Here is a 23,279-nt window from a genome sequence, read left to right on the forward strand (position 1 = left end):
CCACTATGCTGGGGTTTGGGGCAAAAAAAAAAAAAAAAAACCCACAGAGAAAAAGGATGAAAAATCACCAAGACTGCATGAAGGATGGCAAAAACCAACCCCTCAAGATACTTCCCGTGCTGTACCCGAGCTTGCCCGCCCACACTTCACCTTGCTCACACGGGCACGGCTGTTTACGAGCAGCTTAAGGGTGTAAATCACATTAATCCAGGCGACAAAGCCACATCCCGCTCATCCTCGGGTGAGTTACTAATCCCTCCACACCGCAGCAGTTCCCATCTCACTTCCTACCCCTTGAGGAGGATAAAAAAAATACCTTTTAACATGATAGGTAACTCAGTGGATCCCACCTTCTATCTGAGTCCAGCTTTCAAGCAACTTTGAGCAACAGCCATGGGTCTCCCCACAAACCTGAGGATTTTCTGGGATGCAGACCAAGCCAGTCAGGCTTCCCTCTTCTTATGGAAAGGGGAATACAGGTCAAAAATATTTATTTCTTTTTAATCACTTCATTACCAAGTCCTCCCCACAAGACAGGCTTGCAGCTGCTTCGAAACAGCAGGGCTTGGTTTCAATGTGTTTGACTCATGCTCTCAACACCTATTTTAATTTGGTGGAACAAAGGCATGCTGGCTGTAATTAAGGCAAATAATATCAAGTTCAACAGAAAAGCGTTAAGAAATTGTGCCGGGAAACGTTCACTGCGAATTTTTGGAATATAGAAGGAGCTGGCCATCGCCCGCAGCAACCGCTACCACAAAAGCACTTTTTCTCCTTAAAGCAGCTACGGGCAGGCTGTACATCCCATAAATCGCAACTGTCAAAACACCCGAGTCGGGGGAGACGGAGAGGAAGGCAAAGGGGCTCCACACAGCTCGGCTGGGAGCGCCTGCACCCCAGCATTACCTGCTTTGTTCAAGGAGAACGCCGGGCCACGAAGGAGAGAACCCCGGAGAACCAAAGCTTCCACGCTGCCCTAACCTCGCTGACCGGGCTGGTGTTTGGGTTGGTAAATTGTATTTCTGGTGCATGTGTGAAAGATACAACTCACTGAGTAAACAGCCCTTCAGAGCTGACAGCTTTACAGCCACAGGCTCGGCGCGACTGCTCCTTCCCAGAGGCAGCAAGGCAGTAGGGGAAAGCAGTAAAATAATAATTAAAAAGAAAAAGCTACATAAAGCCATCACATTTACCCTTTCACCAAGCCTTTACACAGTTACGAGGCGGGAGCAAAATAAACATTGCCCGTTTTCTGCCCGACGGTGTGTCACGGCTGGAAAACACATCCCTTTTGGTTTAAAAAACATCAGTATTGGAAACATGGGACAGACGGCTGGAAAGTTCTTCCATTAGAAGGCAGGAGCTATATAATTTATATTTGTTTTTGGCAAAGAGACAGATAAAGCAAGGGAAAGTAATTTAAAATTCAAGAATCGCGTGGCTTTAAGAAGGTAGGCAGCTTAATGCAACAAAAATAATAATAACAGAGATAAGACGTCAGGATGCTTTACAGCCAGAGACCTCAGGCATCACACACCACCTCCTGCCTTAGGGACTGACTTTCCACCGCTCTAATTGCAGAGAAAAGTGACCTTACAGGTTAAAACCATTGAGATTAACCATTTTAAGGCGGTTAAGAGGCTGGACGCGACCCCAAACCCATCCCCTACGGCACCTCCTTCAAGCGGCGCCGCGCTTAAGTGACAAACAGAGCGGAGCGGAGGCGCGTTCGCCGCGAAGCGAGCCCATAAATCAGAGCCGGGCAGCGCGGAGGGCTCGCCCCGCTCCCCGGAGCGCCGAGCACCGGCTCAGCGCGGCGCCCCGAGGGCGCGGAGCGGGCTGACCGCCGGGACCGGCGGTACCGCGCCCCCGGACCGGGCATCCCTGTGAGCCGGGACCGGCGGCACCGCGCCCCCGGACCGGGCATCCCGGTGAACCGGGACCCGCGGCCCCGAGCAGCAGGTGCACTGGGCACCCACGGGACGGGGAAGGCCGGCACCGGGTCCCCTCCCGGCCGGAGTGCCGCCGTGTCCGGCACCGGGCAGCGAGCAGCCGCGCTGCTCCGGGACCGGGCGCTTGTGCAGCCATGGGCGGCCGCGCTCCCGCACCCACGGACCTTGCCGCCTGTCCCCTGTGTGACTGTCACCCCCGGAGCCGGGCACGCCGCTCACCTGCGCGGCCTCCCGGAGCCTCCGCCCCTGCGGGTGCAGAGCCCGGCCCGGCTCGGCTCGGCTCGGCTCGCTCCCACGGAGAGCCCGCGGCTCCCACTCCGGCTCCCCTGCACGCAGGTGTGTGTTCAGAGTCGCGCTGGAGTGAGGGAGTGGCTCTGGCTTTTTCCAAATGCCCCCACACATGCTCCGTGCATCGGCGTTCTCCAGATGATGCCACCAAGAACCCCATACTCAGGCTAAAAATAGCAAAAAGGGGCTTTATCAAGGGCTCGTGGTGTGCCCGAACCACTGACCCCTTCCAAAAGAACCCAAATATGCCCAACATGCCTTGTTTCCTGGGAATTTGCTGTATTTTGGTCACATCCACAAGTGGTAGCTGGAAAGGGATTTATCCCAAGAAGTTTCACCAGGAAAGGCTTCAGCAGCACAAGGACTGCAAAGAAGCACAGTTGCTATGTTTAAAAATAAAGAAAAAATGAGCTTAAAACCTCCCTAAAGAACTAGAGTTGAAATAAAATCTCATGTTTTTCAGACAAACCTGTGAGACCAAAACGCTGCACTACCCTGTGTTTACCAGCCCTAATTTTATCCCTTGGGAGGTTTCCTGTAGGACGTCATTATTTCCACAAGTGTGAAAGGGGAAAAAAGAGAAAGAAAATGAAGAGTAGAAAAATCCTCAACAGATTAAAAATCCCATAATCTGAAGAAAACACCCCAAAATAAAACAAAATCGGGGTTGGCACAGCTGAGGAGTTAAGTGACTTGATTTATGGCAGCTACTGGAAAAGATGAGGGCTTCAGGACTGTTCTCAGCACGGAAGAGACAGCCAAGTCTGGTTTTTTTGGGATAAAAATACTCCAAATGAGGATCATAATGAAGGTGTTTTGCACAGACCAGGGGTGGTGCCAAATTGCAATTTCTCCCTGTACAATTTTTGGGGCGATGTTTTCCCCTCCTTGAGCCCATTTGCATGAGAATGCCCTCTTGGGCAGGAGAATTGCTGCTTAATTAGCGAACAGCAATCACTTTAATTAGCATGTCTCCATGCTCCCTGCTATTTTGCATAGATTCAAATGAGATGCTCATTAGGGAGCAGGCGCCCGGACAAGCTACGCCCTTTAGCCGCTCACTAACCCAATTAACTTCAGCCAAACCGTGCCGGGCCCCGTGCCAGCAGGGATCGGGCTGCTCCCAGGAGGAAGGTGCAGAACCTCTCCTTCAACCTCCTCACTTCCTCCAAACCTGTGAGGTTTCCTTCCTTGGGAGGTTTTTCTCCTTCAAGGTTTTCCTTCTTGCAAGATTTCCTTCCTTGTCAAAGGTTTTCCTTCTTCTAAAATTTTCCTCCGCACAGGGATTTTCCTACATTGAAACTTTTTCCTTCCTTGAAATTATTTCTCCTTCAAGTATTTCCTTCCTTGCAATATCTCCTTCCTTGCCTAAGGGTTTCCTCATCGCAAGGTTTTATTTCCTTGCGAGATTTTCCTTCTTTGCGATATTTTCCCCCACCCAAAGTTTATCCTCCATGTAAAGTTTTCCTCCTTGCAAGCTTTTCCTCCTTGGAGGTTTCCTTCCTTTCAAGGCTTTTCCTCCTTGCAAGTTTTCCTCCTTGTGAAGTTTCCTTCCTCACAAGCTTTTCCTCCATGCAAGGTTTCCCTTCCTCACAAGGTTTGCTTCCTTGCAAGTTTTTCCTCCTTTTCCTGCAAGTTTTTCCCGCTTTTCCTTGCAAGTTTTTCCCGCTTTTCCTTGCAAGTTTTTCCCCCTTTTCCTTGCAAGTTTTTCCCCCTTTTCCTTGCAAGTTTTTCCCCCTTTTCCTTGCAAGTTTTTCCCCCTTTTTCTTGCAAGTTTTTCCTACTTTTCCTTGCAAGTTTTTCCTCCTTTTCCTTGCTTGCTCAGTGCTGGGATTAGGGAGCAGAAATGGGGGGGACACCCCCGAAAAGCACCCTCCCTCCTTGGGGACCCTCAAGCCCTCTCCGTGCCCCTTCCCCCCGCCCAGGTGGGGCCATCATTCCCGGCAGGAGCACGAGGGAATTTGAGGGTCCCCTTTGTTTTTCCGCCCAGCCAGCGTGGTCCCAGCGAGGCTGGGTTTTATTTTATTTCATTTCTCCTGCCCCGTAATCCCATCGTCTTGTCACGGTTCCCCGGGAAGCGGGGCTGCTCCGAACAAAGCCCCCGGAGCATCCCGGGCTCCCGGAGGGGGTTTTGCAGCTGCGCCTCGGAGCGTGACCGATCGGGAATGAGCCTTCGCAGCGCGTCTAATGCCGCCTGGACAGGGAGCCTTTCATCCGCTCGTGGGAGCGAGGCCCCGGCCCCGAGCCCGCCGCTGCCCGGCCCTCGGCGCTGCGGGCCCCGCGGGAGCCGGGCGGCGCTGGGGAGCGAGCCGAGCCCTGTGAGAGCCGAGCCCCTGTGCGAACCCAGTCCTGTGCGAGCCGAGCCCGTGCGAGCCGAGCCCGTGCGAGCCCAGCCCTGTGAGAGCCGAGCCCGTGCGAACCGAGCCCCCGTGCGAACCGAGCGGCTCTGGGGGAGAGAACCGAGCCCGTGCTCACCGAGCCCCGTGCGAGCCCAGCCCTGTGCTCATCGAGCCCCTGTGAGAGCCCAGCCCTGTGCTCACCGAGCCCTGTGCTCTCCGAACCCCTGAGCTCACCCAGCCCTGTGCTCACCGAGCCCCTGTGCTCTCCGAACCCCTGAGCTCACCGAGCCCCTGAGCTCACTGAGTCCAGCCCCGAGCTCACCGAGCCCCTGAGCTCACTGAGTCCAGCCCCGAGCTCACCGAGCCCCTGAGCTCACTGAGTCCAGCCCTGAGCTCACCCAGCCCCTGAGCTCACTGAGCCCTGTGCTCACCAGCCCCGAGCTCACCAAGCCCTGAGCTCACCAGCCCCGAGCTCACCGAGTCCCGAGCTCACTGAGTCCAGCCCTGTGCTCACCGAGCACTGTGCTCTCCGAACCCCTGAGCTCACCGAACCCCCGAGCTCACTGAGTCCAGCCCTGTGCTCACTGAGCCCCGAGCTCACTGAGTCCAGCCCTGTGCTCACCGAGCACTGTGCTCTCCGAACCCCTGAGCTCACCGAACCGAAGAGAAGAGAAGAGAAGAGAAGAGAAGAGAAGAGATGATATGTTGCCTTTAAAGAAGCTGTGTGTCCCCATGAGATTTGCCAGCCCATCATTTCATGCATTGGTCAGGGGGGTTTTGTTGGTTTATTTTCCCCTCAGTCAAAAGTGGCTTTTTGACCCAAACACACGTTTTCATAGCAAAGGGGTTTTTTGGCTGAAAGGCTTTTTATTCCTTATTAAAAAGAAAATTGGTGAGGTTGGTGGGAAGGGTCACTTCTGTAAAACCTCTATTTTTCTTTTAAAAAGCCCCAACTAATCTATTTTGGCTTTTTTTTTTTTTCCCTCAGAAATACCTCTGCGGGAGGCTTTGGGAGTGAATCATTCCCAAAATCCCCTGTCCCACGCCGTGCCTGGTCCTGCCCAGCTTTATCATCTCCCCTGCAGCAAACACCCAGTGGCAACAAAAGAAAATAAGAATTATTAGGAAATACTTTTATTTTTACTTTAATTTTTTTACCAGCAGACTAGAGGGCGATTTTGGCTCATTTTCCTGTATTTTGGCCATTTAACTCTATGGAGCTGCTTTGGCACCAAAAATTGCCTCAGCCTTTAAGAAGGATGAAAGAACCTCCCCATGCAGTGATTGTTGGGTTTCCCTGGGCACTGGGGTTATCTCTGGAAGAACCCAGACTGCTGGGGTGGGACAGAACCCCTGAACCCCTCTAGAGGGTTCTGAGGGTGATAAAAGGTTCTGTGGCCCCTGAGCTCTCCTCCTGCCCCAGGCCAAGCTGGGATGAGCCCTGCTGAGGCTCTCTCCAGCTTGGTCTCCTGGGCAGACCTTGGGCCCACAATTCAGGCAGCTTATCCTCAACCTTCTCTCTGCATGGACCTCAGTGTTGCAGGGAGGTTGTCTCCACCCTTATCATCCTGGCAGATCCCAGATCAGTGTTGTGGGTGCCTTCTCTCCATCCCTGTCTCCTGAGGGATGTCAGGAGATGCTGCAGGTGCCTTCTCTCCATCCCTGTCTCCTGAAGGATCTCAAATGGGTGCTGCAGGTTCTTTCTCTCCATCCCTGTCTCCTGAGGGATGTCAGGAGATGCTGCAGGTGCCTTCTCTCCATCCCTGTCTCCGGAGGGATCTCTGGGGGTGCTGCAGGTGCCTTCTCTCCATCCCTGTCTCCTGAAGGATCTCAAGTGGGTGCTGCAGGTTCTTTCTCTCCATCCCTGTCTCCTGAAGGATCTCAGGAGGTGCTGCAGGTGCCTTCTCTCCATCCCTGTCTCCTGAAGGATCTCAGGAGGTGCTGCAGGTACCTTCTCTCCATCCCTGTCTCCTGAAGGATCTCAGGAGGTGCTGCAGGTGCCTTCTCTCCATCCCTGTCTCCTGAGGGATCTCAGGGGGTGTTGCAGGCGCCTTCTCTCCATCCCTGTCTCCTGAAGGATCCCAGGTCACTGCTGCAGCCCATCTCCACCTTCTCTGAGCTCCCCAAAACCCAACCCACCACCTCACCTTGCTGCTGGTGCCCATTCCCACCCCAGCTGGACCTTGCTGATGGTGGATTCCTCTCGAGGGGCCAAGACCGTGGTGGAGGGAGGACTGGAGACGGGCGGAGGGGATGGAGCGCCTTCAAAATTGACACCATATGGCTGCTCCTTATCCCCAGGCCCAGTAAATAGGTCTTTCATGCTGGGCCAGTTGCCATAGGAGCAAACACGCAGGAAATATCCCAGATAACTCGAATAGTGGTGAAAACATATGTTTTGGATAAAACCCGGCAGAAAATCGCCCCGTTTAACCCCTCCAAGGCAGTTTTAACCCCTTTGCCACACCTCAGTGCATGCATGCAGTGGGGAAACTGAGGCACGCCGGGTCTGGGCCCCTCCTCAGCTGGCAGTGGGAAATCTGGCAGGTTTTTTGCCATGAAGCAGGATTGCTGTCAGGTTCCCAGTGTCAGCTTGCCTCCTTCTCCTTCTCCTCCACCTCCTCCTCCTCCCCAGAGCCCCTTATCAAGACGGATGGCTGCATGCAAGGCCGTGCGCAAGCATTTTGCTTTGATTTGCCAAGGAATTTGCTTTGCTTTTGCTTTTTTTATTATTTTCCCCTTCTTGTCCCCCCCCTCCCTCTTCTTTTTGTCTCCTTTTTCCAGCCCGGGCCAAACCTTTCCTTATCGCATCTGGCGAGCAGCGGGCCCCCAGCGCTGCCCTGGCCGCCGGCCAAGCGCGGAGCCGACAGCCAGGCAGACACACGGCCAGGTCCCCCCTCTCCTCAGCATCCCATGGGGCTGAGCCCGGAGAACCAACAGCCCTGGCTCCCAGCAAGGGGAAACTGAGGCATGGAGGGCCTGGAAAGCTGCTGCAGGTGTTCCTTCAGTGGCTTCGTGCATCCCTCCGTGCTGCAAGTATCGCGGCGTGCCACAAATGTCCCTGTGCACAGCCAGTGTCCCTGTGTGCTGCTGGCATCCCACACACCCTGAACGTTCCTGTGCGCTGCCAGCATCCCTGCACGCTGCTGCAGACAGCCCTGGATGCTGCAAACATCCCTGTGCATGGCCAGCATCCCTGAGTGCTGCACCCCTGCATCCCATAAACATCCCTCTGCAATCCTAGCATCTCTGTGAGCTGCATCCCTGCATCCCATAAACATCCCTGTGCATGGCCAGCATCCCTGAGTGCTGCACCCCTGCATCCCATAAACATCCCTGTGCATGGCCAGCATCCCTGTGAGCTGCATCCCTGCATCCCATAAACATCCCTGTGCAATCCCAGCATCCCTGAGTGCTGCATCCCTGCATCCCATAAACATCCCTGTGCATGGCCAGCATCCCTGTGAGCTGCATCCCTGCATCCCATAAACATCCCTGTGCATGGCCAGCATCCCTGAGTGCTGCACCCCTGCATCCCATAAACATCCCTGTGCAATCCCAGCATCCCTGTGAGCTGCATCCCTGCATCCCATAAACACCCCTGTGCATGGCCAGCATCCCTGTGAGCTGCATCCCTGCATCCCATAAACATCCCTGTGCAATCCCAGCATCCCTGTGAGCTGCACCCCTGCACCCCACAAACCTCTCTGCACCCTGCAACACTTCCCAGCCCTTTTCCCAGGAGAGCACACTGCTGCTGGGTCTTCCCAGCGCTGCCCGAAGATGGAGCAACCCCGTGGAGCCCTCCCCAAACCCTGCCCCGAGGGCAGCCTGGCAGCAGCCCTGCCCCTGTAAAGGGCTGAAGGGGAAGCCATGGGTGCTGGGATGGGGAAAATCTTGGGAGGGGCTGCTCTGGAATGGCACAGGAGGGATTGCAGCTATGGGGTGCGGATAGCACAGGCCAAAGGGATCAGGGAGAAAGCCCCCAGATTAAGGAGCAGGGGGCTGTGGGGCCAGACCCGGCGGGAGGGGATCCGGCCGACCTGGGATTTCTCCCGGTGCTGTCTTGTAAATACTGCTGATGGGAGGAATGTGCAAGCAGGGAGGAAAATCCCCTTCAGAGCGTCGCCTCACAGCCTCCCTCCCAGAGGGATCAGAGCCCTCCTGAGGCTTCTTATCCTCCCAGTTCTCCTGGGGAATTTTTTCCCCATCTTGATTTTTGCGGGATGCACATCCCCAGCCAGGTGCAGCATCCCTGGCACCCACACATCCCTGCTTCCCACAGCACCCCTGCCAGTGCCACAGCCCTGCCACCCACTGCCCCTCTCCCACTGCCACATCCCTGCTCTGCTGCAATCCCAAACCCATTTCCCCACTTCGACTCCTGTTTTTTGTTTTGCCCCTATTTTTTAATAACCTTTCCCTGCATCTCCCGCCTCCTCCTCCTCTTCCTCCCTCTGAGCTCTGGTTTGGGTTTTGGTGAGGTTTAGCAAAACAAACACGGTCAAACCACCCCCTCCTAATGTGTAAAATCCCTGGAAAAGCCACAACAGCTCCGCAGGGCGGCCGAGGGCTCGCACAAGGCACTGGCAGGCCCCTGAGCTTCTCAGGCAGCCCTGGGAGCAGAGCGCAGCAGATGAAATCCATTTAATTTCCCCCCTCCTTTTTGATGTATTTTCCAGCAGGATATTCCTCGCACGCAGGTCCCCGTGCCCCAGGGGGTTGTTGCTGGGTGCTGAGCTCGCCAAGATGATGCTAAATCAAGGAGGGATCGAAGTGATGATAAAACTCTCCAGGACAACAGGAAAAATGGCATTTTCCCCGCCAGACCCCCTCACCTTCCTCCTCTCCACATCCCAAAAATCCCAGCAGTGGCCAAATGATGCTCAAAAGCCACTTTAAAGATTCAGTTCTCTGCTCTCAGGGGGGATTTTCCCCTCCTCCATGAGCTGTTTTCGCACCTCTCCACCCCAATACTCATTTATTTCACACCTAGAGGTTCCAAAGAAGCAGTCTGGGGGTTGGGGAACTGATTTGGGGGGTTGTAGAATGTTTGGGGTTTTCTCCCTGGGGCATTGGGGGGTTTGAGGGTTCTGCTTTCGACGGTGAGAGCAGCACTTTCTCCCCACCCTGCCCAAGAATGTTTCTGCTGATATTAAACCCGACCCGGAGGCATTTGGAAGGAGTCGACTTCCTCGCCAAGAAAATGACCTCAGCCTTCTGCTTTGGAGCTTTTTTTTTTACCTTTTTAAAGCATTTTTCTCCCTCTCCTGCCTGCCAGGCAAGAGGCACTGCTGGGGCCTCACCGTGTCCCTGGCACCGCTGCCAGGCTGCACCCACAGTGCCAATCCTCCAGCTCACGGTGATTGCTGTAGGTTTTAACTGAAAATTCCAATTTTGAGCAGAAAATTCCAGGTTTTTCCCCACAAAACCCCTCTCTGATACTGGCAGGAGGATCTAGGGGCCAAACCTGCTGCAAAAACCCACCTTGCACCATCCTCTGGGCACGTGATGACCTCCAAAACTCATTTTCCCAATGAAATAAAACAGGGGAAAAAGCTCAAACCAAGAGCTAATGTTGCCCACGATGTTTCTGGAAGGGATTTTTGCAGGAGTTTCCTTAACAGACTCCTCTGCATTTTTGCTTTTATTAATGTGGCGGCATTCCCGAGGCTGCTGCAATGCTTTTGCAAGAGCTAAAATATCTCCTGAGTTAAAAATCCAACAAATCCAGCCCCTCAGGCACCTCCACAGTGGGAAATGCTAAGGAGAGAGGAGGGAAATGCTGGATTTGGGTGTCTTCAGATGGAATGGCTCCAGCTTTAGGGTTTTTTCTCTAAATAAATGTTTCTGTCCTGGAGACAGAGAGCTGATGGGGGCAGTTCAGAAAATAAAAATGCTTCTGGAATCCTATTTCATTTCTAATCCCCAAAAAGCTGATGTTATTGGGAGATTCTCTCATTTGCCCCTAATAATCAGATGGAAAATGTTTCCACCATTCTCCTCTTCCTGAGGTGGTGCATCACCATCCTGGAGCTCCATTGGTACCCCACATCTCCCTCCTGCACCCTGGATTCTGCATTCTGCTCCTTCTATCCTAGAGCTGCACCCTCCCACTGCATCCTGCTTTTGCATCCCACTCCCATTCCCTGGATCAGCATCCTGTGGCTGCCTCCTGCATCCCAAATCCTTCGTCTGCACCGTCAGCCCTGCACACCATGTCCTGCATCTGCATCTTCATCCCTCACCCTGCATCCCACTTCTCACACCCTGCATCCCAAACCCTGTGTCTGTACCCTGTGCCCTGCATCTGAACCTCTCACCCCACATCCTGCCCTGTGCATCCCATTTCTTGCATCCAGCATCTGCATCCCGATTCTTGCAGGCCAAATCTACATCCCAGATCCTGCATCTGCACCGTGAACTGCACGTGCAGCCTTCCTCCCACATCCTCCATCTGCACCTGCATCCAGCCCCCAATCCTGCACCTGCACCTTGCACCATCCCTTGTCCTGCACCTACACCCCAAACTCTGTGTTTGCATTCCTCATGTTCCCACATCTCCATCCCACATCTCCATCCCCATCCCACTGGGCACCAACCCCTGTAGGTCCAGTTGGCCTCACCAGGAACTCCCACCCCTCCCAGGGCCCTGGGTAAGTTCAGCCCAGGGTCCTTACTGGGCCAAACTGGGCCATACTGGGCTGCGTCCATACAGCTGTTCCCTGGCTGTGTCTCATTTTGCCACCTCCCCCAGCCACAGGACAAAACTGCAATGAGAAGCATTTGTGAGGCTGGGTTGGTCCCACCCAGTCCTCCCTTCCCACTGCTCCCCGCTCCCATCCAGGCGTTTCTCCAGAGCAGGTGTGATATGGTGGAGCTGCATTCCCAACCTGGCCTGCCCACAGGGGAGCGGGGAGCTTTCCCATCCACAGGGGCTCTGCTCCCCTCCCCAGCACATCTGGCAGGCAGATGTGGCCAAAGGGCTGGGATCTGCCTCCCAGATGGGGGACGAGCTGCAAAATGTCTGTACAGGCTTGGAAAGCGATAATTTTTTCCTTGGAAGTCTGCATTTCCTGGCTCGTTGCACGCACTCCCCATCTCCAGGGGTGCTGCAAAATCCTGGGCAGAGCTGGGGCTGTGCTGTGGTGCTCTGTGCTGGAACATCCCCTGTCCTGCACCTCCATCCTATATCTGCACCCTAAATCCCATCCTGCATCCCATGTCCTGCACCTCCATCCTATATCTGCACCCTAAATCCCATCCTGCATCCCATGTCCTGCACCTCCATCCTATATCTGCACCCTAAATCCCACTCCAGCATCCACATCCCATCTCCTGTGTCCTGTATCCCAACTCTGCATCCCAAATTCCTTCTGCAACCCATGCCCTGTACATCCTTAATCTGTATTTTATATTCCATGTACATCCTTCATCTGTATTTTATATTCCATGTCCCTCACCACCTGTCCTATATCCCACCTCTGCACCCTAAATTCTACTTCTGTACCCCACGTTCTGTGTATCTGCATCCCATATTCTGCACCTGCCCTTTCATCCCATGTCCCGTGTCCTGCACCCCACACCTGTAACCCCTCTCCTGTGTCCTGCATCCATGGCACATGTTCTGTATCTGGAAAACTGCACTGCATCCCAAATTCCTTCTGCAACCCATGCCCTGTACATCCTTAATCTGTATTTTATATTCCATGTACATCCTTCATCTGTATTTTATATTCCATGTCCCTCACCACCTGTCCTATATCCCACCTCTGCATCCTAAATGCTGCTTCTGTACCCCACGTTCTGTGTATCTGCATCCCATATTCTGCACCTGCCCTTTCATCCCATGTCCCGTGTCCTGTAACCCCTCTCCTGTGTCCTGCATCCATGTCACACGTTCTGCATCTGGAAAACTGCATCTGCCTCCAAAATCCTCCATCCTGCATCTGGGAACCTGTGTCTAAATCCTAAATTCTCTATGTTTCCTAAATCCTGTGTCTGCATCCTGAATCCTGCATCCCACATCCTAAATGCTTCCACAGTCTCTCACAGTGCCCTCCATCTGGCACCCTGTATCTGCATCCCAAATCCTGTGTCTCCCATCTGCATCCTGAATCCTCCATCCTGCGTTCTGCATCTACATCCTAAATCCTCGATCCCCCATCCTGCATCTATGTCCTGAATCTTATGTCCTACACCTGCATCCTAAATCCTTCATCCTGTGTTTATATCCTAAATCCCATGTCCCCATTTACATTCCAAATATTCCACTCCAGACCTGCATCCTGGCTTCTCCACTCTGTGTCCTGCATCCTATGCCCCCCACCTGCATCCTCAACCCTCTGTCCTGCATTTACAACCCCAGTTTTATGTCCCACATCTGCATTCTAAGTTCTCCATCCTGCATTCTGTGCCAATATACTAAATCCTGTGTCCCCATCTAAATCCTAAATCACCCATCCCCCATCCTGCATCTCTGTCCTAAATCCTGTGTCTCGTATCTGCATCCTAAATCCTCCATATCTACATCTGAAATCCTAAGTCTCCACATACCTCCTAAAAGCTCTATCCCACATCTACATTCTCAGTCTTCTATCCCACAATTGCATCCTGGATCCTCCACCCTGTGTCTTGCCTCTTCATCCTAAATCCTGTGTCCCATATCTGCATCCCAAGTTCTCTTGGGATCTGTCCCAGATCCTGTATCCATGTCCCAATCCTATGTCCCACATCTACATCCTAGACCTCGTGTTCCATATCTGAATCCTGAAACCTGCATCTGTGTCCTAAATCCTATGACACCATCTACATCCTAAATCCTCTGCTGCATCCCTAAATACTCCATCCTGAACCTACATCCTAAATCCTGCATCCACAGCCTAAATCCTCTCCCATATCTGCATCACAAATTCCGTTTCACATCCTGCATCTACATCCTAAACCCTCCATCCTGTGCCTACATCCCAAATCCTATGTCCCACATTTACATCCCAAATTCTGTCCCACAACCAACACCTAGATCCTAAATCCTCCATCCCCCGTTCTCCATCTGTGTCCTAAATCCCAAATCCCATGACTAAATACGATATCCTGCATCCTGAATCTACATCCTAAATCCTGCATCCACAGCCTCAATCCTAACTCCTGTATCTGCATCACGAATTCCGTTTCACATCCCGCATCTACACGTATCTGCATCACAAATTCCGTTTCACATCCCGCATCTACACCCTAAACCTCCATCCCAAATCCTATGTCCCACACTGGCATCCCAAATTCTGTCCCACAACCAACACCTAGATCCTAAATCCTCCACCCTCCGTGTCCTAAATCCTGCATCCCATCCCTGAACTCTCCATCCTGCATCCAGCGCCGCATCCCAAACTCCACATCCCAAACTGGGCTCCCAGGATGCTGCCAGGAGCTGGGGGCTGGCAGAACCCGCTGTGCCCGCTGGAGAGCCATGGATTTGGGATGAGGTGGGGCAGAAGCCCCGGGCCGGCCGTGCTGTTGGTTTTGGGATTTGCCACGCTCCGGTGCCTCCGAGCGCGCCGGGTCCCCGGCGGGGCCGCACAAAGGGCGCTTTCAGGGCCCCGCTCAGCACGGCCCCCCCAGCCGGCCACATGGGAACACAAACCTTTTATCCCCTCCGGCTTCCCCTACAGACCCCAAAAGTGGAAAATAATCCTCTCTCCACGGAGTTAAAAAACCAAAAAGGACACTAAAAATTAGGGTTGGAAATGATTCCCATGGGAATGGAGCCTGGTTAACGCACGAGACCGTGGTGGGGCAGCAGTGTCCACCCTCTCCTGAAGCATCCTGGGGAGGTGGGGACGTGCCCATGACCCCCCAAAATATCCCATTTACAGCAGGTAGCAGGTGAAAGATTAATTTGTTTTGACAACGAGACCCACTCATGCAACGAGTTGTGTCCAGCCTCACACCCCTCCACAACCCTCCCTTCCCGAGGCATTCCCAAAGATTTTCTTTTTCATGCCCTCAGAAATATAAATTCCTGGGGGGAATGAACCAGAAAACCCTGTATTCAGCCTAATTATCCCCCCTGGCCGCAATCTGTGATCTCTGGGACAATTAAAAGTGCTTAATCCCAGCTGAAAAGCAAACAAGGTCGGAGCGCGGCGTCTTCCTGCCTTCCCCTGCCCGCTGCCGGGGTCTCGCTCCCCAGCTGCAATATAAATATGCAATTAAAAAATCGCTGCTAATTGCTTCGCCCAAGGGGGGTTCCCACCAGGGAAACAAAAAGGCTGGGGAAAGGGATATTAAAAAAAATAATAATTTAAGAAGGGGTAAAAAAGTAAAAAATGCCATTTTTTTTAGTCCAATAATTAAACAGCGGTGCAGCTTTAGGGAGGAATTGTGGTGATATCTCAGGGTTTGCACCCTGGGGTGGGTTTTTTGGGGGGGATGCTCTTTTTTGGGGGGGATGGGGTTAATCCCTGGCTCTCCTCTCTCGCTCCAGCGCTAACAACCCCTGGCAGCTCTCGGGCTCGTTAGTCCTTCCGAAAAGCAATTAGAGAGGCTGGAAAATGAGGGCAGCCACTGCCCTGAGACAGGGCAGGAATGGGGGGCGGGGGGGTCAGCCCCCAGCCCCTGGGGCGGGTTTAGGCTCGGCAGAGATCCCACACGGATTTACCCCGGCCGAGCAAAGCTGCGCCATCAGCAGGCTCCAGAGGGAACCACCCAGTGCAAGCAACCAGCCTGGCCTTGTGTCTCCCAGGGCTTTATTGAACCTTCAAAACCTAAAACAGGTGACCAGACACCTTCACAGTACTTGGGCGCTGCTGCCAGAGCCCAGCCAGGAGGAAGAGGAGGAGGAGATGGAGGAAGAGGAGGAAGAGGCAGAGAAGGGGCGTGAGGGCTCAGGTGCCGGGCAGCCAGACCTTCTGGGTGCTGACAATGTCGCTGAGCTTGGCCTTGATCTTCAGGAAATGCCTCTTGAACTCCAGGCCGTCGCCCTGCGCGGGGAGAGACGGGGTTGGCATCCCCCTACACCCACCTGCCCCCCTGCCTCCCCTGGCACCCCCATCCTGCACCTGCCACACAGCCCCCACCACCCACCCCGGCCCCCCACACACCTTGGAGAGGCGAAAATCCACCAAAATCCTGCTCTCCATCTCCACCAGGTTCACCTTGAAGATGAGTTTGTTGTTCCTCCTGTCTGTGGTCGAGATGGTGACCTGCACAGGGAGGGAGAATGCCTCAAATTACTCCCTGGTGACCCAGCCCAGGGGGTCCCAGCCCCAGTTCCATGCCCTGAGCCCCACCTGGTTGGTGCAGCTCATCTTCCAGCCGTATCCCATCTTCTCACACACCTCCTTCAGCGCGCGGTAAGAGCCGTCGGCGTCCAGCTTGGTGAAGAACCGCGTCATCCGCTTCACCAGCCGCTGCCACGGGCTCTGCCGTCCCAAAACAACGTTCCAGGGGTCACACACCCCGCCAGAAGGCCACAAACCCCACCAGCTTCCAGCCCCAGCTCTGACACATCCCGGCTTGCGGGGAGGAAATGTTGGAAAGCTGCACCCCCTGATGGCACCGGCCAAGAACCGCATCCCAAACTGCAGAAAGGCTGCACAGCACATCCCAAACTGCAGAAATGCTGCACAGCACATCCCAAACTGCAGAAAGGCTGCACAGCACATCCCAAACTGCAGAAATGCTGCACAGCACGTCCCAAACTGCACAAATGCTGCACAGCACACCCCAAACTGCAGAAATGCTGCACAGCGCATCCCAAACTGCAGAAAGGCTGCACAGCACACCCCAAACTGCAGAAATGCTGCACAGCACATCCCAAACACTGCAAAGTTGGCCCCTAGTACCATAAAAATGCTCTCTAATGACAAATATAGGATGCAAAGTTGCACCCCAAAGGTATAAACAGTGCAATGAAGGACCCTGATATTGTAAATTGGATGTGAAGTTGCCTCCCAAATGCTGCAGAGCTGTACCCTGGAACTGGAAAGTTGCATTTTATTACTCAAAATACTGCAAAATTGTGCTCCAAATACCACCAGGTGCACCCTGAGCTGACAAACCTTGCCCAGCAGCACCTCAATGCTGCCAAGCTGCTCCCTGATATTGTAAATCAGATGAGAAGTTGCTCCCCAAACACCACAGAGCAGCCCCCAAACCACTGCACAAAGTGCACTCTGATGCCATGAATGATTCACATTTGCACCTCAAATCTTGGGAGGTGGCACCCCGAGATGATAAAACTCACAGCTGCATCCCAGCCTTGTCAAGCTGCTCCCTGATATTCCATATACAGCAAAGTTGCTCTTCAATGTGGTATTTATGATGCAAAGTTGCACCCCAATATTTTACACAGCACACTGTTGCACCCCAATGCTGCAAATCAGATGTGAAACTGCCCCTCAAGTCCTTGGCAAAGTGACAAACTGACACTAGAAGTATTGCAAATCTGCACCCCAAATCCTTCACCTGACACCCTCAGGTGGTAAATATTCAACAGCCACAGCCCCAACTGCTGCTCCCTAATATTGTAAATACAACAAAAGTTGCTTCTTAATCACACATATCTAAGGCAAAGCTGCACCCCAGTAGTATAAAAGGTGCAGCACTTGATCCTGATGTTGTAAACTGGATGAGACTGTCCCCCAAATGCTGCAGAGTTGCTCCCCAAGATGATAAACCTCACCCAACCACACCCCAAACATTGCCAAGCTGCTCCCTGCTGTTATAAATACGGCAAAGCTGCTCCTCATTGCCACATGCATGATGCAAAGCTTCACCCCAATTTACACAATGCAACGTTGAACCCCCAGTGCTGTAAACTGGACATGAAGCTGCCCTCAAACACCCCAAGGCCATGGCGAAGTGTCACCCTGATACTGAAAATAGTGAAAAGCTGTGCCCCAAATCCTGCAAACTTGCACCCCAAGGCCATGGCAAAGTGTCACCCTGATACTGAAAATAGTGAAAAGCTGTGCCCCAAATCCTGCAAACTTGCACCTCAAGCCATGGCAGTGTCACCCTGATATTGAAAATAGTGAAAAGCTGTGCCCCAAATCTTGCAAACTTGCACCCAAGGTGATAAATAACAAAAATTTACACACCCCAATTTACACAATGCAACGTTGAACCCCCAGTGCTGTAAACTGGACATGAAGCTGCCCTCAAACACCCCAAGGCCATGGCGAAGTGTCACCCTGATACCGAAAATAGTGAAAAGCTGTGCCCCAAATCCTGCAAACTTGCACCCCAAGGCCATGGCAAAGTGTCACCCTGATACTGAAAATAGTGAAAAGTTGTGCCCCAAATCCTGCAAACTCGCACCCAAGGTGATAAATAACAAAAATCTACACATCCAATATTGCCAAGCTGCTCCCTGACATCCCCCAGCAGGCAAAGCCGCACCCCAAGCACCACAGAGCAGCCCCCACCCACTGCAAGGTGCACCCTGACACCATCGCCGATGCCGAGCTGCGCCCCAAATGCTGCCAGCTGAAATCCCAGGAGGATCAACCTCGCCCAGCCGCGTCCCAAGCACCGCGAGGCAGCATCCCGACGTGCCAGGTGCCCCTGCAGCCCCTGACCTGGGAGGAGCCTGGGGTGCCCAGGAGCTGGCTGTTGACCAGCATGTGCTCGGGGCAGGCGGGCTGCGAGAAGCTGAAGCCCTGCACCAGCTGGTCGATGCTTCCCGTGCCACTCTCCCAGGGCATCCCGCCCGTGCCGGGCTCCGGCTGTGACGTGGAATAGCTTGCCTTGTCCTCACTGCAAGGCAAGGGGGGACACAAGGGTTAGGAGTGCTGGAGAGAGCTGGATGTGGGAATTGCATGGGATTTTGCAGGATCTGGGTCGATCACAGGGGTTGTGCGGGGTCTCCACCCCACCAGCTCCTGGAGAAAGTGCCGGGAAACGTGCAGGGAACTGCAAACGCGCGTGGAGGGAAGCAGAGGCTCACCCCAGCGCTCCCTTCACGGGGGAGAAGTCTGTATCGGATCGGATGTGCTTGGAGAAGCCTCCAGGGGAGTCGGTGACCCCCCCCGAGGAGAGCCGAGCCCGCTTGACATCTGCAAAGGGACAGGACACCAGATAACCCCCAAACCCGGGGGTGTGAGCGCGCTCCCCCGCGGGCCCTTACCCTTTTTGAGGGGTCTGCTGTACCACCGGTCCTTCTGGATGTCAGGAATGGTGATCCTCGCCGTCGGGCTCTCCGTGAGGATCTTGTGCAGCAGTGCTGGGGGAGACGAGGGGGTGGAACACAATATGGTGTGTGTGTGGATATTTGTGTGGATATTTATGTATGTGTTCAGGGAGCTGCTGGGTGCCAGGTGCTTACCCAAGGGAGCGGAATCAATCTTCTTCCAAGGTGGGAGGTAGGTTTTCTTCTCCTTCCAGTCACTGTACTCCTGGCAGCTGTCGCTAGGCTGGTCCCAAGGCAGCTCTGCCAGGAGACCCCACTGCTCTCACCCCCCAGTGCCACAACCCCCTGGGCACACCTGTGGCACCATGGGGACATGGTGTGCCAGGTGATCCTGCCCTGCCACGCATCCTGTGTGCTCCCCATGCATCCCAAACCCCCCTGTGCATCCCATGGCTTCTCACACATCCTGGTGGAGGCGAGGAAGAGGAAGGGAGAAGGACAGGACAACACCCAAATCCCTCCATCTTGTCCCCTGGATCCCCATAGTAAAATTCTTCAAAATTCCACCTTTCACCCTGTGACAACTACTGTTATGCTATCTAAACTCTGTGACCTTTAATTCTTCATACAGAGGTGGCAATTTGTTCCATGGGTCGAACTCAAAGCCACAGGGATCTTTGGCTGCATGCCAGGGTCTCCAAACCCCCTGCCAGGGCTTCAAAGCCCCCTGGCTGGGGCTTGGATCATCCCAGAGGATCAGGGGGATGTCCTGGGTTCTGACAACATCCCATACCTCTCTATGCATCCCAAACTCCTCCTATGCATCCCACACCTCTGCCTATCATACACCCCCCACCAAACATCACATACATTCCCCTTCTGCAGCCCTCTATTCCCTCCGTGCATCCCTATGGATGTTCCAGACATCACCCTCCATGCATTTCCCATCTCCCTTATGGATCCCACACCTTCCATCTCTGTTTCACACATCCCTCCCACCTCATGTGCACCCCCTCCCCATCCCATACATCCCCTGGTGCACTCCAGGCACTTCCCCTCACACATTTCACCCGTGCACCCCTTCTGCATTCCACACGTACATCCCTGCACATTCCACAAACACTCCCTCGTGTCCTCTGCACCACTCCTGCACTTCCCCCACACCCCCTGAACACGTCACATGCATTCCATCCATTCCCATGTTCCAGCCTCCACAGGCCATATATCACTCCCTGTGAATTCCATCCATCCCAACATTCCCACCTCCAGCCAGCATGGCCATCAGCACCAGGTCACCTGCTGGGAATTCCATCCATCCAACTCAGCATTCCCACTTCTGGCCAGCATGGCCATCACCCTCTGTGAATTCCATCCATCCCAACATTCCCAGCTCTGGCCAGCATGGCTATCAGCACATCACCCTCTGTGACTTCCATCCATCATCCATCCATCCATCCATCCATCCATCCTCCCACCCACCAACCCATCATCCACCCTCCATCAATCATCATCCCTCCCTCCCAGCACTCCCACCTCCGGCCAGCATGGCGGTCAGCACCACGCCGCAGGCCCAGACGTCGACGGGCTCTGCGCGGAACTCGCGGCGCCGCAGCAGCTCGGGGGCCACGTAGGGCAGGGTCCCACACATCTTGTTCAGCAGCCGCTCCCGCCCGTTGTGCCGGAACACCGTGGCCAGGCCGAAATCCGAGATCTTCAGGTTGTCTGGGCCCAAGCAGAAGCAAAGCCAAGTTAAAACTTTAAATCAGAAGTCAAAATTAACCCACCCCACCCAACACAATTAATTTAAAATGTTAAGTTCAAATTTAAACAGAAATCAAAACATAAGTAAAAAATTATTTATTAATTCAAACTCAAAATTTGTTAAAAAAATTGAATTGAAAATAATCTAAAATAAAAATTCAAGTTAAGATTCTAATGTTTTAAGTTTAAAAGTTGAACTTAAATTTTGAATTAAAATACAAATAAAGTTAAAAGAAGAAATTCAAACTAGAATTTAAATTTAAGGTTCTAAAGTTCTAGGTTTAAAAGTTGAACTGAACGTTTGAGTTAAAATACAAACAAAATTAAAAGAATAAATTCAAATCAGAATGCAAATTCAAATAAAAGCTTAAATTAAGAAATTAAGCTAAAAAATGGTAAAAACTTTAAGCTAAATTGTAAAATTGTAATATTTAAGTGAATTGTAAAAAATTTAAGCTAAAAATGCACAGTAAAATTTAAATTCAGAATAAAATTAGACCCTTACATTAGAAATTGAAATGCAAAATATAAACATTCAAATTAAAGCTTTAAATTAAACACTCAAACAAAACAACACAAATTAAGAAATGAAAACTTAATGGAGGTCGGAGAGGGACAGGCCTGCCCCTGCCGCCCCACCTCGCTCGTCCAGCAGCAGGTTCTCCGGCTTCAGGTCCCGGTGGGTGATGCCAATGCTGTGCAGGTACACCTGCGAGGGGAAGGGTCAGTGCCACGTGGGAGTCACGGCAAGGGTCAGGGGTCAGCGAGGGTCAGCACTGTGTGGGAATCATGGCAAAGGTCAGCACCATGTAGGAATCATAACAAGGGTCAGTGCCATGTAGGAATCACGGCAAGGGTAAGGGGTCAGCATGGTGTGGGAATCATGGCAAGGGTCAGCACCATGTAGGAATCACAGCAAGGGTCAGTGCCATTTCCCATGTGGGAATCATGGCAAGGGTCAGAGGGTCAGCACTGTGTGGGAATCATGGCAAGGGTCAGCACGGAATGGGAACCACAGCAAGGGTCAGCACCATGTGGGAATCATGGCAAGGGGCAGAGGGTCAGCACTGTGTGGAAATTATGGCAAGAGTCAGAGGGTCAGTGCCATGTGGGAATCATGGCAAGGGTCAGAGGGTCAGCACTGTGTGGGAATCATGGCAAGGGTCAGCACTGTGTAGGAATCACAGCAAGGGTCAGTGCCACGTGGGAATCATGGCAAGGGTCAGAGGGTCAGCACTGTGTGGAAATTATGGCAAGAGTCAGAGGGTCAGTGCCATGTGGGAATCATGGCAAGGGTTGGAGTCAGCACTGTGTGGCAATCATGGCAAAGGTCAGAGGGTCAGCACCATGTGGGAATCACAGCAAGGGTCAGAACCGTGCAGGAATCACGGCAGAGGTCAGCGCCATGTGGGAATCATGGCAAGGGTCGGTGTTGTGTGGGAATCACAGCAAGGGTCAGGGGTCAGTGCCATGTGGGAATCACGGCAAGGGTCAGTGCCGTGTGGGAATCATGGCAAGGGTCAGGGTCAGCACCGTGCGGGACTCGCTGCTGGCACCCGCGGCACGGCCGCCCCCGGCACTCAGCACTCACCACGCCGGCAATCAGCTGCTGGAAGAACCGCTGCGCCTCCGGCTCTGGCATCCCGACATCCGGCTCTGCACGTGGGGAAGAAGAAGGGGAAGAGCAGTCCTCAGCCGTGTGGGGATGGCAATTTAGATGCCCCACGGCCCCCGGATCCCCGGTACCGCCGGGCCGCACCGATGCGGTCGAAGAGCTCTCCGCCGCGGCAGTACTCCAGGAACAGGTACTGCGTGGCCCCCTCCCGCCGGTGCCCGTAGAACCGGACGACGTTCTCGTGGTTCAGCATCTTGTTGATGCAGATTTCCTTCTTGATGTTCTCCGGGCACTCGGCCGCGCGCTTCATGTCCACGATTTTCACGGCCACGGCCTCCTCAGTGCGGCGGTTCACGGCCAGCTGCACCCTGCGGCGGGCAGGGTCAGTGCCGGGAATGGGCACGGGAATGGGCACGGGAATGCTTCCCCCAGAGACGGGCAGCAGGCAGGGAATATTGCCGCTGGAGACAAGGACCGGGCAGGGAATGGGCAGCAAATGGTGCCCTGGAGACGGGGAGCGGGCAGGTGCACGATGGGCACACAGGGGTGCAGGGGGCACACAGAGCACATGCCACGACCGGAGAGTGGGCAAACAGTGGGCAAACAGTGGGCATGCTGCCCTGGAGACGGGGAGCGGGCAGGTGCACGATGGGCACACAGGGGTGCAGGGGGCACACAGAGCACATGCACCGACCGGAGAGTGGGCAAACAGTGGGCATGTGATGGGCGAGTGGTACGGACTGGGCAAACACTGGGCACACACGGCCTGTGATGGCCAAGAGAGAGCAAAGAGCGGGCATGCAGAACCCCGCAGGGACAAGCAGGGGGTGCGCAAGTAGCACACCATGGGGGCAGAGGGGACAGCGGCCGCGCAGGGCGAGGGCAGGGCAGGGCAGGGCCGCGCAAGGGGCAGGGCAAGGGCGTGCAAGGGGCGGACCCGGCCGGCAACAACCCCGCGCCCCCCGGCCCCGCCGCACTCACTCGCCGTAGGCGCCTTCGCCCAGCGTCTGCACCAGGTCCCAGTCCTCCACGAAGGGCACCGCCATGCCCGGCGCCGGGCCCGCTCCGGGCCGCGATCCCGGCCCCGGCCCCGGCCACGCCGCCCGTTCCCGCCAGAGCCGCCAGCCCCGCCCCGCCCTGCGCGCGCACCCCACAAGCCACGCCCACAACCGCACAGGCCCCGCCCTCACCCG

The 23,279-nt window shown here is 54.1% G+C and overlaps 1 protein-coding gene across 1 annotated transcript; it reads right to left on the reverse strand.

The window, feature by feature from the left end:
• Positions 1 to 15,313: 15,313 nt before the first annotated feature.
• On the reverse strand, positions 15,314 to 23,222 carry CHEK1 (checkpoint kinase 1). Its single transcript, XM_039721934.1, has 12 exons — positions 23,068 to 23,222; positions 22,231 to 22,454; positions 22,063 to 22,127; positions 21,111 to 21,180; positions 20,244 to 20,432; positions 18,906 to 19,010; positions 18,708 to 18,803; positions 18,528 to 18,636; positions 18,160 to 18,337; positions 15,868 to 15,999; positions 15,679 to 15,780; positions 15,314 to 15,558 (listed from the first exon to the last, which is right to left on the reverse strand). Exons 1-12 carry the CDS (start codon positions 23,130 to 23,132, stop codon positions 15,463 to 15,465), a joined length of 1,431 nt encoding a protein of 476 aa, XP_039577868.1. The 5' UTR covers positions 23,133 to 23,222; the 3' UTR covers positions 15,314 to 15,462.
• Positions 23,223 to 23,279: the final 57 nt, after the last annotated feature.

This window comes from Passer montanus, unplaced genomic scaffold, assembly GCF_014805655.1.
Source record: "Passer montanus isolate IOZ18808 unplaced genomic scaffold, ASM1480565v1 scaffold47, whole genome shotgun sequence".
NCBI classification, from domain to species: Eukaryota; Metazoa; Chordata; class Aves; order Passeriformes; family Passeridae; genus Passer; species Passer montanus.

Excerpts from the sequence above, each read along its gene's own strand:
- CHEK1 (XM_039721934.1), bottom strand. The coding sequence starts at position 23,132 with ATGGCGGTGCCCTTCGTGGAGGACTGGGACCTGGTGCAGACGCTGGGC. Across the intron at positions 22,455-23,067 it reads GGCGAAGGCGCCTACGGCGA|GGTGCAGCTGGCCGTGAACC; the intron begins GTGAGTGCGGCG and ends TGCCCGCCGCAG. Across the intron at positions 15,781-15,867 it reads AGATGAGCTGCACCAACCAG|GTCACCATCTCGACCACAGA; the intron begins GTGGGGCTCAGG and ends CTCCCTGTGCAG.